The sequence below is a fragment of the Dendrobium catenatum genome, unplaced genomic scaffold (genome assembly GCF_001605985.2).
Source record: "Dendrobium catenatum unplaced genomic scaffold, ASM160598v2 fragScaff_scaffold_1446, whole genome shotgun sequence".
NCBI classification, from domain to species: Eukaryota; Viridiplantae; Streptophyta; class Magnoliopsida; order Asparagales; family Orchidaceae; genus Dendrobium; species Dendrobium catenatum.
This window is the reverse complement of record NW_021319908.1, coordinates 1,007,198-1,025,090: the sequence shown is the minus strand read 5'-3', so window position 1 is coordinate 1,025,090 and position 17,893 is coordinate 1,007,198. Positions and strand designations below refer to the sequence as shown.

The 17,893-nt window shown below is 32.2% G+C and overlaps 1 protein-coding gene across 5 annotated transcripts in view; it reads right to left on the bottom strand.

Annotated features, from left to right (window-relative positions):
• The window catches only part of LOC110092452, a 61,697-nt gene that overhangs the window by 9,004 nt on the left and 34,800 nt on the right, over positions 1 to 17,893 (bottom strand). For 2 of the 5 annotated variants that reach the window (XM_028700056.1, XM_028700054.1), the window contains one exon: positions 14,329 to 14,380. The exons of 1 other annotated variant lie outside the window; for it this stretch is intronic. In XM_028700056.1, coding sequence (XP_028555889.1) covers positions 14,329 to 14,380 — 52 coding nt within the window. 2 more of the 5 variants (XR_003702757.1, XM_028700051.1) reach the window with 2 other exon arrangements.

The following is a 17,893-nucleotide window of genomic DNA, read 5'->3' as shown; positions in this document are numbered from 1 at the left end:
ATAAAATGGCAACTAAGGAATTACAAGAGTTGAAAAGTCAGTTGGCTTTTATCAGACCCAGTTCCATCTCCTTGGAGTGCACAATTGTTATTTGTTAAAAAGAAAGATGGTTCTATGAGACTCTGTATAGATTACAGAGAATTAAATAAGGTGACAAAAAAAATATCCTCTTCCCAGAATTAATAATTTATTTGATAAGTTGGCAGGTGCTGCTATTTTCTCCAGAATTGATTTGAGATCCGGATATCACCAAATTAGGGTGAAGGAATGTGATGTAGAGAAAACTGCTTTTGGAACTAGATATGGGCACTACGAATTTGTTGGTTATGTCATTTGGGTTAACCAATGCCCCGACAATATTCATGGATATGATGAATATAATTTTCAGACCTTATCTGGATCAATTTGTTATTGTGTTTATTGATGACATATTAATATATTCCAAGGATAATAAACATTATGCATATCACTTGAAGATTGTGCTAGAACTACTGAGACAACATAAGCTGTTGCCAAATATTATAAATAAATTTTGGCTTAGGAAAAATTCATTTTTGGGACACATTGTTAGTAGAGAAGGTATTTTAGTGGATCTAGAAAAGATAAAAGCAGTAATTGATTGTCCAAGACCAATAAATATAACAGAGGTCAGAAGTTTCTTGAGATTGGCAGGTTACTACAGAAAATTTGTTAAAGGTTTTTCTCAAATTGCCTTGCCTTTATCCAAATTGACCATGAAGGATAATAAATTTGAGTGGACTGATGATTATGAGCAGAGTTTTCAAGAGTTGAAACAATGTTTAACAACTACTTCAGCGTTGACAATTCCTTCTGTAACTAAAAGATTTCAGTTGTTCAGTGATGCTTCTCTGAAAGAATTCGGTTGTGTGTTGATGCAAAATAAAAAGATGATTGCATACGCTTCTAGACAACTTAAGCCTCCTGAAAAGAATTATCCAACCCATCTAGAGTTGGCTGCAGTAGTATTTGCATTGAAAATTTGGAGACACTACTTGTATGGGGTAAGTTGTGAGATATTTACAAATCATAAGAGTTTGAAATATATTTTTACTCGGAAGAAGTTAAATCTGAGGCAGAGAAGTTGGCTAGAATTGATAAAAGATTATGATCTTGACATCCTGTAATATCCAAGCAAAACCAATGTAGTAGCAGATACATTGAGTAGAAAGACTCAAATACAATTGAATTATTTGTAGACTAGTGAAGAAGGATTAATAATTCTCTTTTTAATGCAATTTCATGCATTTTCCTTAAAAAAAAAAAAAGAAGGATTAATAAGAGAAATGGAAAACTTGCAATTGGAAATTAGAGTTCAAGGAGATCAAGATTCAATTAACCTTAATCAGATGACAGTTCATCATTCGTTGGAGGAAAGAATTAAAGAAGCTCGGAAGAATAGTACTGAATATCAAAAGTTTATGGAGCAGGTACAATCAGGATCAAGAAAAGATCTCAATATGAATGATCAAGGCAGAATCAAGAATAACATGCATTAGTAGATACCAAAAGAGCCAGAATTGATACAAGAAATTTTATATGAAGCATACAATTCAGGTTATTCAATTCATTCTAGAAGCACGAAGATGTATAATGATTTGAAGATCTTGTTTCGGTGACCAAGAACGAAAAGAGATGTGGCAGATTATGTGAGGAAGTGTGAAAAATCTTAAGTTGTTAAGGCTGAACATTAGAAACCCAGTGGCATGTTGCAATCTCTACCAATTCCAGAATGGAAGTGGGAAGAAATAGCTATGGGCATTATTATAGGATTTCCCAGATCAAGGCTAGGACATGATAGTATATGGGTTATAATCGACGGACTTATAAAGTCAGCCCATTTCCTATCTATTCGTCAAACTGATTTAGTGGAGAAATTGTCCAAGTTAGTTTTGAAGGAAATCATCCGATTGCATGGAATTCCTAAAGCTATTGTATCAGATCGAGATGGATGTTTTACATCCAAGCTATGGTAAGGTACACATGAAAGTTTGGGCACAAAGTTGAAGTTCAGTACTGCATTTCATCCACAAATAGATGGTCAACCAGAAAGACTGATTCAGGTACTAGAAGATTTGTTAAGATTGTGTAATTTGGATTTTGGAGGTAGCTGGAAAGACCATATTCCATTGATAGAGTTTACTTATAATAATAGTTACCAATCCAACATTAAGATGGTTCCATATAAAGCTTTATATGGCAGGAAATGCAGGACTCCCTTGAGTTCATTTGAAGTTGGTGAGAGACAGTTAATGGGTCCACAATTAGTAGACCAAGCTACGGAAAAGGTCCGCTTAATCAGAGATAGACTAAAAGCAGCTCAAGACCGTCAACAAAAATACTATGATTCATGGTAGAATTTGAAGTGAGAGATTTTGTATTCTTGAAAGTATGACCAATAAAAGGTGTTTCTAGATTTGGCCAAGATGGAAAACTCAATCCTAGATATATTAAGCCATTTGAGATTATTGGAAGAATATGACTAGTTGCTTACAAGTTGGCATTACCAAAAGAAATGTCAGATATACAAAATATTTTCATGTATCAATACATAGAAAGTGGGTGACAGATGAATGTCAAAGAGTCCCTCATAATAACATTGAACTTCAGAAGGATTTGACATATGTGGAAAAACCTGAAAAGATATTGGAAAGGGATAACAGTAAATTGAGAAACATAGTAATTCCTTTTATCAAGGTAAAATGGAAGAACATGTCAGTAAAACTTGCTACATGAGAAAAAGAGGCCGACTTAAGACAGAAGTATCCACACATATTTGAAGATGTGTGAAAAGTTGAATTTCGAGGAAGAAATTTTATTATGGAAGAAAGATTTGTAATATCCAAAATCTAGATAATTAAATATCAATTTTATTATTTTTTTCATTAATAGTTAGTTATTGATTAATAATATATTAAATTAACTTTATGTATACTAGTTGCTATGAAGACTTGCTTGCACCGTATGGGAATGTTAGAATGAAAACAATTATAGGAGTGTGTGGGCCCTCTTTCATATATTTTCTCTATTTGGAGTTCCGTAAACAGCAAATGGATAAGGAGAAAGAGCAGTTATAGTGTGGGGTCCACTCATTTGTCCTGGCATCTGTTCAGAAATTCCATATACTAGCACCGGAGGAAAATTCTGTAAGAGTTAGCGGCAGAGTGCTGTTTCCATGTAGCAGAATTTGGTTGATATTCCGGGACTGTAGAGGAAGCCATAGAATGGTGAAGGAATTCGCAGTTTTTCTTGTAGCAATAGGCGGAGAGAGTTCCTGTAGCAAGGATCGCAAGTCTCTTGTTTTAAACAGTGACTTTAGATCAGTGGAATTCTGGATTTTTAAACATTGCATTGAAAGGGAAATTCTATTGTAACAATAAAGGAAGGAAAATAACTGCAGGTAAGTGAACTCTTCAGATTTTAATGAATTTATTAGAAAAGGGTAACCAAGATGTTTATGTGATTACTTAGACTTGAAGGATGAAATTGTAGTTTGATTCATAGGTGAGATCTAAATGAGGATTCAATGAAGTGAAGAAGGTTTAAGAGAGAAGTTATGATTCATCAGAAACATACATGCAAAGAGAAAGTTATGGGGTGACTTACAATCGCAGAAGAGTTCGTAGTAAGTAATTGGAGGAAACGACTAGTCAAGAAGGTAAGAATGCAAAATTTTAATTAAAGCATATGATATTCAATGTCATGTATTGGTACGATCAGATTCATATAATCACGGAAAATATGAGGTATGCACAGATATGAGAATACTAATATTTTTAATTGTTAATGCAATTATTATGAGAGCAATTGGTAAATGTCATACAAGAATATTTTAGACATGCAACTGATAAAGGAAATTTATGATTTTTATCATTAACATGTTCATAATGGCTTTATGTTATGTATATGATGTTATGACGTTAATTGTTAGAAGCATATCCACTTCTTCCTATTTCAGATGAATCAAGCATTAACCATGGAAATATGTTATGAAGTATGAATATGAGAGTTATTGAATATTTATTTAATAAAGATTGGCTATTTTATGTTATAATATCAACATTATCAGGTGGGCAAAAGGGACCCAATATGAAACCTGAATTGTAGATGGGGCAAAAGGGACCCCACGGAAATGGATACCTGCATAGCAGATGGGGCAAAAGGGACCCCACGGAAATGAATACCTGCATAGCAGGTGGGGTAAAAGAGACTCCTAAAGAGGCAAAAGGGACCTCTATGAAATTCAATGGTGATAATGCCAGGTTTACCTGGACTCCATTGAATATGTTAATGTATAGCCAAATCTTTTAGAAGATTAAATATTCAGTATCTATCTTAAATGACATAAATGATGATGCTCAATATGATGTTTATGATGCTTTACAAATAATGATAAGATGATTCAATTATTAAGTCAATATTGTATTTCATTTTATCAATGCATTTTTATTGTTATTAACTTTGCATATAATTTACTGAGTCTCATAGCTCACCAGTAGTTTATTACTGGCTGTTGTTACAGGGAAGGGAAAGGAAAAGGTGGAAGAAGACTATTCTGCAAGTATTTACATTTTAGGTTAATGTTTATTCTATGTTTAAAGTCTACTTTTTGAAGTATGAAATATTTCAGTCTTGTATTAGTTGGTTGTTGTAGGGGCTCTGTAAGTTTATATTTGGAGTATTTAAATTATTAGATGATTTCAAAAGTTGTAGCAAATGTTTTTGAAATGATAAATGTTTATGTGACACATGTTACACTCAATGGTACTATTTAGGGGTACTGTGGGGTGTTACATAAGTTTCCCTTCTAAATTTGGATGAGAAAATGATTTGATTTATGTAAACGGCGGGATGATTTTGCCTTGTTGTGAATTACTTTTATTTTCGTAGTACTAGTGGGCGATCTCATGAGGCAGCATTTTTAGTGACAAGACCAATAGCAGCAACAACCTCAATTAAGGCTCGTTCCAAAAGAGATATATGTGGAGTGGAGCGGCTCCGACCAAAGGGGGACTTAAGCTGGCTTTGGTTAGCAGAATGGCCTTCCAATGTATAAACATGGCTTTGTATACTATGAAATTTTCTATGAATGTGACTTATGGGGGCTTCTCGTGGAAAGATTTACGGTTAAGAATAAAAATCAAATCTCTTTCACACTATTGATCTTTAGTTCATCTCGGTAGAATAAACAAACGAGAAGAGCGTCTTCTCTTAGGTTTCTTCCTCCCGCTTAGCTTAGCCCAGCCCGCGTAAGAGGGGAAGATTAGCAAAGCGGGAAAAGACAGAGGGAGGGGAGAGCTTTTTTTCTCTTGACGAGAACTTCAGGATCGGGGAAGCATTCGGAACAGCGACGCCTTCAGCCAAAGCAAAAGCAATCCAATCCATTCGAGGAACAAAAAAATGAAAGGTGAAGCTGCTTTCTAGGCTTAGGCTTGGGTCCCTTGTCTTTTAAGAGGGCAAAGTTACGTGGTGAAAGAGCAGGACTCATTTCACATGCAGTGTTTGGCATGCCCCTTTTCATGGTGAGTTGCCATTTTTATTGCTTTGCATGATAGGGGGAGGAGAGTGTTGAGGAGTGCCTCTTCAACTAGATTACTTTACTTAATAAAATTCATTCTAAAACAATACAAGAACTGGTTTCGGGTCGAGAACTACATATATATTAGACCTTACTTGGTCTGGGAGATTTTCTTTTGAAAACAGTATAGGAATTGGTTTCAGCCAAGCACGAAGTGATTTTCTTTTGAAAAATGGTTTGACTAGCCTAGGCCTAATGTACCTCTTCTATCGGGTTATATTCGATCATCATAACTACTACTCACAAAGATTATGCGGTCAAAGAACCAAAGACTCCCAATACTAGATAGTGTCTCAAGAGGAATCATGGTCATCAATGCAGTGGCTTCCACTGGTAAAGTGTGCCACGCACTAAGAGGCTGTTTGGTTGCCTGAAAAGAAAATGCAGTGTAAAGTAAATGCAATGTATAGTAAATGCAGTGCATTCTGAATACTTTGTGCCTGTTTGGTTGTCTGCAAAAAAACGCAGGAGAATTGTTTCCCTTGTTTGGTTAGATATAACCATAGTAAAGTAAAAGCATTTTTTTTAATATTTTATTTTGTCACCTCTAATTTGATCTGAGCTTAACTAATTAATTATGATGACTAAGACTTCATTTGGGACGACTTTCTTATTGTCTCTTAAAACAACTTTTCTGTTTAAAATTTTTAATTTTTACATTTACACTGAAAAATTGCTTTAAGAAGCAATAAAAAAATCATCTCAGACAACATTTAAGTTTTCATTTGGGACAACTTTCAAATTGCTTTCTAAAACATCTTCTTACTACATAAAATTTTATTTAAAAAAATTTTGTACCAAAAAATTACTTTAAGAAGCAGAATATAGAGCCCAAAGGTTACTACAATCAGAAGATAACAATAGAATAATACAACTTAAATCACCCTCAATAATCTTAACAAAAATTTTCATTAGCAGAGAACAAAAGACAGCAAAATATCGTAAAATAATATTATAATTTTCATATGATTACAAGGCACAACCGCTCACAGGATGTCAACATGGACCTTCCTGAAACCATAAATCAAGCAAAATATCCTTAATTATAATTTCAATAGTCCATTAAATCAAGATATTAATTAGAGAAAATTTGCTTGATAATTTCTCTCCAACATTTTAAATTTGCTTTAATCTGATTATCAACATTAAAAATTTGAGTCTAAAATATAAGTTCAAATAATTTTGAAACCCAAAAAATATTTGAATCAAACTTTTTAGGACAAAAATCGAGCAATTCTCACACCTTTAATAGTTCAAGAAATTCTCACACCTTTAATAGTTCACACATATAACTATTTAAACATCCAAATTCATGCAAAATAGGCACAAGGGCATAAATCACACAAACAAGCACATGAGTACACCATACACATAGAAAGTTCAGACAACTCACACATGTTATTACAAAGATTGTAAATGAATGAATATTTATTGCTAATGAATTAAAAAAAAATGAAATTCTTTCACTTTAGATTTAGGGGTGTCACACTGACCAAGCACAAACCCGCATGCATAAAGCGAGAGTTCACATAATAAGAATATATAAGTATTTAAAAACATATGCAACCAATACACATGTTGACCTCGATCACTCAAAACAAACACGCACGTATATAAATAGTTCAAGGAATTCCCACACCTTTAATAAGCACACAATTCAAAAACACATGTACATTCCACATAGACACACCATACATTATATGTCAATTACATCTAACAAATTGAATTCATCCATTAATCAAGCTCAATCATTTAGCAAATCATACTTAAATAACAATGTCAATTTATACTTATTATTTTTGGATTAAGACATTACAAGCATGAGCAAACATCGTTCACACACAAATACACAATTAATACATATAAAATATTTACTTATGATATGCATAAACATACAAAATAAGCATTCAAGAGAGTTACCCTCATGCAAAAAGTTCACACATGCGCACACCACTCACAAACACCCATAGGCATGCACTCACTCTTTCTAACAGTCATACAAAAACCTGCACGCAATGATAGAGTTCATATAAATCACACATACAAGTGTTCAAATAGACATACATACAACACACTTAAATAATCATGCATAGTTCACACATATTCACATGCATTTAAAGATCACACGTACATACATGCATATTGTAAATACTAAAATATCTCTAATCGTGTATAATACTAACATTGTACGTAATAAATTCTACCATTTTTACCCTAGGGTAGCTCACTTTGGCAGTGAATTGAGGTTGGCATGGCAATGGAATCACATATATCTAAACACAGCATATGCACAAGTATGCAATTCGAACACAAACAAATGTGTATGACATTCACACACCCACCAAACACAAGCACCCATGTGATTTCCCTTATGCATGCCAACCGAACATTAACCCACATGCATAAATAGAGTTCACATATATCACACATATAACTATTTAAACATCCAAATTCATACAAAATATGCACAGGGTCACATAAACATGGATATGAGTACACCATACACACATAAAGTTCAGACAACTCACACATGCTATTACAAAAATTGTAAAAGAATGAATATTGGTTGCTAATGAATTGGAACAAAAAAATTAAATTCTTTCAATTTAGATTTTGGGGTGTTACACTAACCAAGCACAAACCCGCATGCATAAAGTGAGACTTCACATAATAAGAATATATAAATATTTAAAAACATATGCAACCAATACACACGCTGACCTTCATCACACAAAACACACACGTAAATAGATCGCACATACATAAATAGTTCAAGCAATTCTCACACCTTTAATAAGCACACACAATTCAAAACCACATGCACATTCCACATAGAACATCATACAATCATACATCAATTACACCTAACAAATTGAATTTATCCATTAATCAAGCTCAATCATTTATTAAATCATACTTAAATAACAATGTTAAATTATACTAAATATTTTTACATAAAAACATCACAAGCAAGAGCACACATCGTTCACACACAAATACACAATTAATACATATAAAACATTTACTTATGAAATGCATAAACATACAAAATAAGCATTCAAGAGAGTTATCCTCATGCAAAAAGTTCACACATGCGCACACCACTCACAAACACCTATAGGCATGCACTCACACTTGCTAGAAGCCATACAAAAACCTGCAAGGCAAGATAGAGTTCATATAGTTCGCACATACAAGTGTTCAAACAGACATACATACAACAAACTTAAATAACCAGGCATAGTTTATATATATTCACAAGCATTTAAAGATCACACGAACATACATGCACATTGTAAACAATAAAATATCTCTAATCATGTATAATACTAACATTGTACATTATAAATTCACCTATTTTAACCCTAGGGTAGCACGCTTTGGCAATGAAGAGGGGTAGGCGTTGCAATGGACTCACATATATATCTAAACACGACATATGCACAAACATGCAATTCATACACAACAAATGTGTATGACATTCACACACCCACCAAACGCAAGCACCCATGTGATTACCCTTATGCTTACCAACCGAACATTAACCCACATGAATAAATAGAGTTCATATAGTTCACATGTAAATATTTAAACACCCAAATTCATACAAAATATGCACAAGGGCATAAATCACACAAACATGCACATGAGTACACCATACACACATAAAATTCAGACAAATCACACATGCTAGTAAAAAGATTGTAAATGAATGAAAATTAATTGCTAATGATTTGGAAAAAAAATGAAATTAATTCACTTTAGATTATGTGGTGCCACACTAACCAAGTACAAACCCGCATGCATAAAACGAGAGTTCACATAATAAGAATATATAAGTATTTAAAAACATATGAAACCAATACACACACTGATCTTGATCAATCAAAACACACACATATATATACCGCACATACAAAAATAGTTCAAGGAATTCCCGCACCTTTAATATGCACACAATTCAAAAATACATGCACATTCCACATAGACACACCATACATTCATACGTTAATTACACCTAACAAATTGAATTTATCCATTAATCAAACTCGATCATTTATTAAATCATACTTAAATACCAATGTCAATTTATACTTTTTTTTTGCATTAAGACATCACAAGCATGAGCACACATCGTTCACACACAAATACACAATTAATACATATAAACATTTACTTATAATATGCATAAACATACAAAATAAGCATCCAAGAGAGTTACCCTCATGCAAATAGTTCACACATGCGCACACCACTCACAAGCACACATAGGCACGCACTCACACTTGCTAGCATCCATACAAAAATATGCATGCCAAAATAGAGGTCATATAGATCCCACATACAATGGTTCAAACAGACATACATACAACACTTAAATAATCATGCATAGTTCAAAAAATATTCACATGCATTTAAAGATCACACGTACATACATACACATTGTAAACACTAAAATATCTCTTATCATGTATAATACTAACATTTTACGTCATAAATTCTCCCATTTTTGCCCTATGGAAGCATGCTTTGGCAATGAAATGGGGTTGGCATGGCGATGGACTAACATATATATCTAAACACAGCATATGCACAAGCATGCAATTCAAACACAAACAAACGTGTATGACAATCACAAATCCACCAAACACAAGCACCCATGTGATTACCCTTATGCTTACCAGCCGAGCACTAACCTACATGCAAAAATAGAGTTCACAAAGTTCACACATATAACGATTTAAACACCCAAATTCATACAAAATATGCACAATGGCATAAATCACTCAAACATGAACATGAGTACAAAATATACACAGAAAATTCAGATAACTCACAGACAAGCACACAAAAAAGGATTTAGAGAATTTAGACACTCTCAATTCAAACACATATCGACACAAATTGAAATTGCACATATGCACACGAACACACTCATATCTTAATGACACCCAATTAAAAGGAATTTTTCATTAATCATGCACAATTAGTTTATTACTTATACTTATTTGACTCAATCAATGAGAATTGTATTGATTATTCATTACAGTAATGCATTTCTAGTCAAAACACATAACAAACATAAGAAAAACACTAACACAATAACTCAACAACTAAATACTTTTCGGGTCAACACATACCATATGATTCACAAATGAATGCACTATTCATTCACATGCATAAACAATGTTGAAACACAAATAAGAATGTATGAAGCCCAAATTCGCACACACATCTATACATGCACGTACAACAAAGCACTCATGCGAACAAACTCGTGCCCACCAGCCATGCATAAGATTTCACATAGTTCTCACATACAAAGAGTATAAACACATGCAAAAAGACATGAATCACAATAACCAAACATTAATACAACACACTAACACAGAGAGTTCACACAATTCACAAACAAGCACACAAATAGAGTTTACACATTTAAACAAGCATGCACACTTCAAACACACATGCACAAATATGTCAAAAACACCTATCAAAATTTATTTATCATTTAATCAAGCTTAATTGGTGTGTTAATCATACCTAATTAGCACTATTATTGTCAAGCTCCAGGATCTATATTTGAAGAATTACATTTTTCTTCCATTTTAACAAATTTAATTAGAGCTTATTAATGAATATCGGAAAAAAAATATGATTACATTTTTGTCAAATCCGAAATCTCATATCATAGGATCCTTACCCTTTCCTTAAAACATATAAAATCACGTAATGAGCACATAGCTCGGCAAGAAACAGAAATCTTATAACGGAAATTAATGCAAGATAAAAGAGAATAATATTCTATAAATCATCTAAGAAAATATATACATAAATGTCTATATTGATTATTTGTATCAATTTATCATTCTATACCTCATCACATCTCAATCTATTATAATATCAATCACAATATCATTAACAATTAACAGTACTAATGCTAGTAACAACATTAATATCATGATCAATAATGTTAAATAGTGTTAGTGATAGAAAATAATATTAGTGACAGTCAGAACATCAGTACAGTGTTTGTAGTAGTTTTGTTATCAGTATTCAGATATTTAATGAGTGTATTTTAAGGGATTAATAAAAAATTACAAAATGCAATAACAAACAAAACAATAAATACAATTCACATATATACGCACAACAATTTTTGTTCAAACTAAAATTAATTTATACTACTCTCATTTAATTATTCTTATCCTAAGTACATATAAAGTTCACACAGTCATGCAAAATATACAAATACAAACAAGCACAAACAATCATGCAAAATAAAGAAATTTAATATTTTATTCTTAAATTATAGGACAAATTAAAATAAAAATTTAACTTACGACATAATATATTTCATAAAATATTAATACTATTTATTCTAGTTTTATGAAAAGGATAGAGGGTTATGTCAATGTAATCTTTTATCACGTGGATTTTATAATAGTACAATTACTTTTTCTAAATGCACATAAAGTTTACAAACTAATGTAAAGCATACAAATGCATATAACCTAAGAAAATTAATTATTTAAACACCAAACATAAAAAATTTTTACGGGTTTATATTTATGAAGCTAAGAAAATAACTTTAATTATTTTTTAATGATATCTTTGAAAGATAATTTTTTCAATAAATAAAAATATATATAATGTTATTTAAACTCAAGCAAGTACATACAATTTACATATAAATGTACACACACAAAAGCACATGCACTCATGCAAGATGAAGTTAATTTATAATACCCTTCTAGAATTATTTTTATCTTAAATGCACATAAAGTTCAAACACCCATGCAAAACATACACATGCATACAACCATACACTAGTACAAAATAGAAAAATTTTATATTTTGCTCTTAAATTTTATGACAATTTTAAAAAATACAATTCATCTAAGTAATGAACTTCATAAAAAATTAATAATAGTTTTTGTTTAACTTTTATGAATATTCTAAAGGGTTATCTTATTATAATATTGTATCACATTGATTTTATACTAGTCTCCTACAATTACTCTTATTATAAATACACATAAAATTTACACACTCATGCAAAGCATAACAAATTATTCACAAGCATACAAACTCATACAAAATAAAATAATAATACTTAACTCTTAAAATTATTCACAAGCATACAAACTCATACACTATAAAATATAATTAATTTTATATTTCACTCTTAATGCTATGCGAATTAAAAAATAACATTTTGTCTTACTAAGTAATTGAATTCATAAAAGATTAATAGTAATTATTCAAGATTTTACAAATATTCAAAAAGGCTTTGTCATAATGATCTTTTGTTAAATAGTTTATTTGTACTAAATAAAATAAGATAGAGTTAATGACAAATTAATCTCTTATAATAATTCTTATCCTAAATGCACATATAGTTCACACTCATGCAAAAAATACACATGCACATCAACTAAGAAATTCATTTATTTAAACATTGATCAAAAAAAATTTTAAAGGGTTTTATATCTATGAAGCATAAAAAACAACTACAATTATTTTTTTAGGTACCTTTGAGTATATTGTTTACGATAAATAAAATATTATATAATATAATTCGTACCCAAGCAAACGCAAACGATTTATATACACAAGCACACAAGCACAGTCACTCATGCAAGATGAAGTTAATTTTATATTACTCTCTAAAATCATTTTTATCCTAGATTCACATAAAGTTCATACACTTATGCAAAGTATACACATGCACACAAACTCTTACAATATAAAGAAATTCTGCATTTTGCTCTTTAATTTTATAAAATTAAAAGAACAAAAATTTGTGCTACTAAGTAAAGAAATTCTAAAATATAAATAGCATCTAATCAAGATTTTATAAAAATTTCAAAGGGCTTAGTTAAGATGATTGTTACTATGTGGATTTTATACGACTCTCATACAATTCCATAATCGATACAAGTCATTCAAAAATAGTTCTAGCAATCAACTGCTATATTTGTTGGTCAAGTATTTCCCACAATATGCCTTAGATATTTATCAAATAGACTTGGGGCATGTTTAGCAAAAAGTAAGATTTAACTTTAGAATGATTTACTAAATCATGTAAATTCAAATTTAGTAAATCCAGACATGTTAAGTCATGAAAATTGTTAGGCGTCTAGGGTTTGCTTTTCATTTTCTGCATTTCGTCATTAATGCTCAATTTTGTTGCTTCGCATGAGGTAGAGTTTTGCACGAGCCGCTTTTTCAACTTTTTCATTGTTATTTGACTTCACTTATTCAACATAGTTCCCTTCCTGACATTTTGATCAAAAGCAATGATGGGAGCTCGCTCTCTATGAAGGTAACCATCTTTCTCTCTTTCATGCACTTATTCGACCAAATCCCATAAATCCGCTAAATTTCAAAATTTACTAATATGGGATTTAGGGGTTGTTTGGCAACAAGTGGGATTTAACTTTAGTAGAACTTAGTAAATCCTTTAAATTCAGATTTAGTAAATCCTGATGGTGTTAAATATTGAATCTTGTTTTGTATTCCAAATGATAAATCCTGATAAATTGTTTGGTAACATATTTCAAGATTTATGACAGTTAGGGTTTTAAATTCAAGATCATTACATGAAACATAACAAAATCAACTTGAGTTCAAACAATATTATCAAAAATTCAATAGAGTAAATGACAAACTAATATTGACCAAAAGATGGTTGAACTATTAAATAAGAGCAAGCTTCAATTTTCCACCTGAATGTGGAGATAAATTTTGTCATTGCGATCAATTTCTTTAACTTGCAATCTGAAATAAAGAAATGAACAAATTATTATAAAATATAATGTAGTTAAAAATATACAACGCAAACTAAACTCTTACCATAGCATTCCATAAATCAATGGTGATATTAAGTCTTATAGCTTTACCTTAAATTCTTTCTATGATTATCACATGTAAATTGGGATCCTCATAAAAAATATCAACTTTGCCATCTCGAGCATCATTAAGCATTTTCGTCTGTGACATATTGAAGTAGAGATCATATTTGTGGTATCAACCAATGAAGTTGTGCAGAACGGCACATGCTATGACTATATTTGCTTGAACACTCAGTGGAAACTATCGCATGGGCTTCATAGCTTGAAAACATTCTTTCCAAATTTGAAAAGTTCACTTTGTCATGTTGTATAGTTGTGCGTGTAAGTGATTGAACAACGTATTGCCTAGATGTACACCCACAAATTAAATTAGACAATAAGACATGACTTATTATGAAAATAATTAACTTACCAATCTAAGACCTACGACGACATAAGCATGATTATTTGCTTAGCTGAGTACCTCTACTTGTCAATTTCTCTAAACACATTAACCGAGCAATATTATGATAGTCGCATTATTTAAGAATTAAATGTATAAATCGAGCAATGTATAATTAAAAAGCCAAAAATTAAGAAAACACACACATGCGTACATAACGAAAAAATGAAAAAATTCGCACAAAAATCAATCTTCTATCTACACCATACGGGATTCATTACAGAAAAAAAGGACGAAAACAGGCATACGATGTATGCAGGCTATCCAAAGCAGAAAAAAGTTACTTGTGTGTCGAGAGCAACCAGTTCACGAGTGCGAACAAAGACATACCAGCACACCGGAGAGGAAGATGACTTAAAGAGGATGAGGCGGCGGGCTGGAGCGATGCCTACATTCGTTTTGGCAAATAAGGGCGAACGCAAAGCTTCATGACACAGGCGTCGCGGGTAACACTTCTGTGAACTATAAATAACACAATCCACTAAACCGAGGGATTTAGTTAATCCCATATTTATGACGTAAATCCTTACATTCGGGATTTACCGATCGTCGGGATTTAACGCGCACACAAAAATCGTTTGGCAGGATTTAGCAAAAATCCTGCTTAAATCCAGCTATAAATGCGATACCAAACAACCCTTTATAGTCCAAAGGGGGAGACAGACGATTTATTCCACCGTGAGATTTAGCAGGCACTCAAATCTCATTTGGCAATATTTTGCTTAAATCCAGCTTAAATCCTGTTAAATCCTTTTGCCAAACAACCCCTTAGTATTCTTAGCAATAATTCTACTTATTTAATGTCATTGAAACACTAACAGGTGATTCACTATACTCATGTCAAAGAAAGTACGGCCCATTGATTAGAAATCATGAATCTCATTTATCCCTTTGTAATAAATCACAGCATACTACTAAATCAACCAACTATTTCAAATATTACATCAAACTCTTACATATGCAACATGATTAATGTATCCAAATCCGGTGAAGAAAACCAAAGTTTGGTTGATCTGGATTGTTTCAAAAGCATTCTGACTGTACTTAAAAGAGAGTCACATATAGGAGAAGGGAGAAAAAGTAGAAAGAAATAACTTAGGAAAGTGACATTAGGGTCGGCTGATGGAGAAAGCAGAAAGGAGAATTACGGACTAGAAATATAAAATAAGAACGTTAATGACACCGTTCAACCGGAGAGGGATGAGCACACCCTGGCCAGTGGCTAGCAACCGTCTGCTCCTCCACGCTACAGGAGCAAGATTTCTAGCTTGGGTCCACCAACAGAACCACACAGGATGCAGAATTAAGCTGAAACATAAATCCAATCTTATTCTCTGCCAGTTTAATGAATAAATCTAACTATAGTTTCATCATCAGCACAAAACGAAAGGGAAAAGTTAGCCCAGGCAATTCCACTAGCAGTAGACTAACGCATTAAAACTAAGGATGCAATTCCTTGCGTGATACCGTATCAACTCCAGCGTCATTTAGCAGCTCCGGCTGCAGGTTAGACTAATTTCACTTCTGAATGTTTTATGTTATAATATCAGGGTGTGCAAATGTCTAAGTGTTACGCGAGGTTTTGTCGTGTTGGAGGATTTACACAAATTTTAAAACATTCTAACCCTTCCAGATACCAGTAGATGCATAATATAAACGAGAATCATGAAGGTGACTAGCCACAGCCTCCAAGCAAGAGAGAGGTGAGAGAAATAGAGAGAGAGAGACTTCTACCTTCTTCCTCATCAAGTGCCGATCTCGTGTGCGAGGTGAGTCTTCCGTATCGTATAGATGACAATTTCGTGAGCCGGGAGTCTTTGGCAAGAACAACGGATCTCGTGAGTGGGTTTTTCGCATGGAGGGCAAATATCGTGAGCCGGTTGAGACATGGAAGCCAAAGCGCAGTGGGGAGATGGGAGGAAGGAAGAAGCCATGAGAGTCTTCCGTATAGTATCGAGAACCGATCTCGTAAACTGGTCTTCGACAATGAGAGCCGATTTTGTGAGCAGATTGAGTTCCGCGTTGAAGGCCAATATCCTGACCTTAAGAGATGGAAGCCAAAGGGCAAAGGGGAGACAGGAGGAAGGAAGAGGAAATAACTTACAAAGCGAGATAAGGGTGTATTTATAGAGAATGTCGAGGGAAGTAACGGACTAAAAAATAAATTAGGAAAGTTGAGATTGGAATTCATTCTTTTAAATTTATGAATTTCAATTCCGGATGAATTATCATAGCGTGTAAAATTGTAAGATATCGCGATATTAATTAATTTCAATTACTAAGTTAATTTAAATTATTATTCAAAGTTAATTTTAAAATTAAAAAATATATAGTTTTATCTATTTAAATGAATCATACAGTTTTCATTTATAGTATGTATTTTATATTTTTACATATAATTCTTTGACTTATAAAAAAAGACTTTAACATGTTTTATTTTAAAAATACAAATTAAATTTAAAAAAAAAATTCATTTATTTTATCAATTAATATAACATTTTTAATTTAATTTTTAGAATTAAATTCATTAAATATGCATACCTATCAAAGCCCATTTATTAACTAAACTAATATTTATTTTACATGTCAGTATCATAACATCTACAAGAAATATAACTATAATTTTTTTTAATATTATATATATAATGTATATATTAGAAAATATTAGAAATGACATTTCTTCATTAGATCTAGATTTTTAATGGGACACATGCATTGTTTGGCATGCCCCTTTCATGGTGAGTTGTCATTTTTTATTGCTTTCCATGATAGCGGGACGAGAGTGGTGAGGGCCTCTTCAACTAGATTACTTATTGAAATTCGTTCTAAAACATTACAAGAATTGGTTTCAGGTCAAGAATTACATATATATTAGACCTTCTTACTTGGTCTGGGAGATTTTCTTTTGAAAACAGTACAGGAACTGGTTTCAATCAGGCACGAAGTGATTTTTTTTTTTGGTGTTATGTTCGACACTGCGCATATTTACACTAGCTG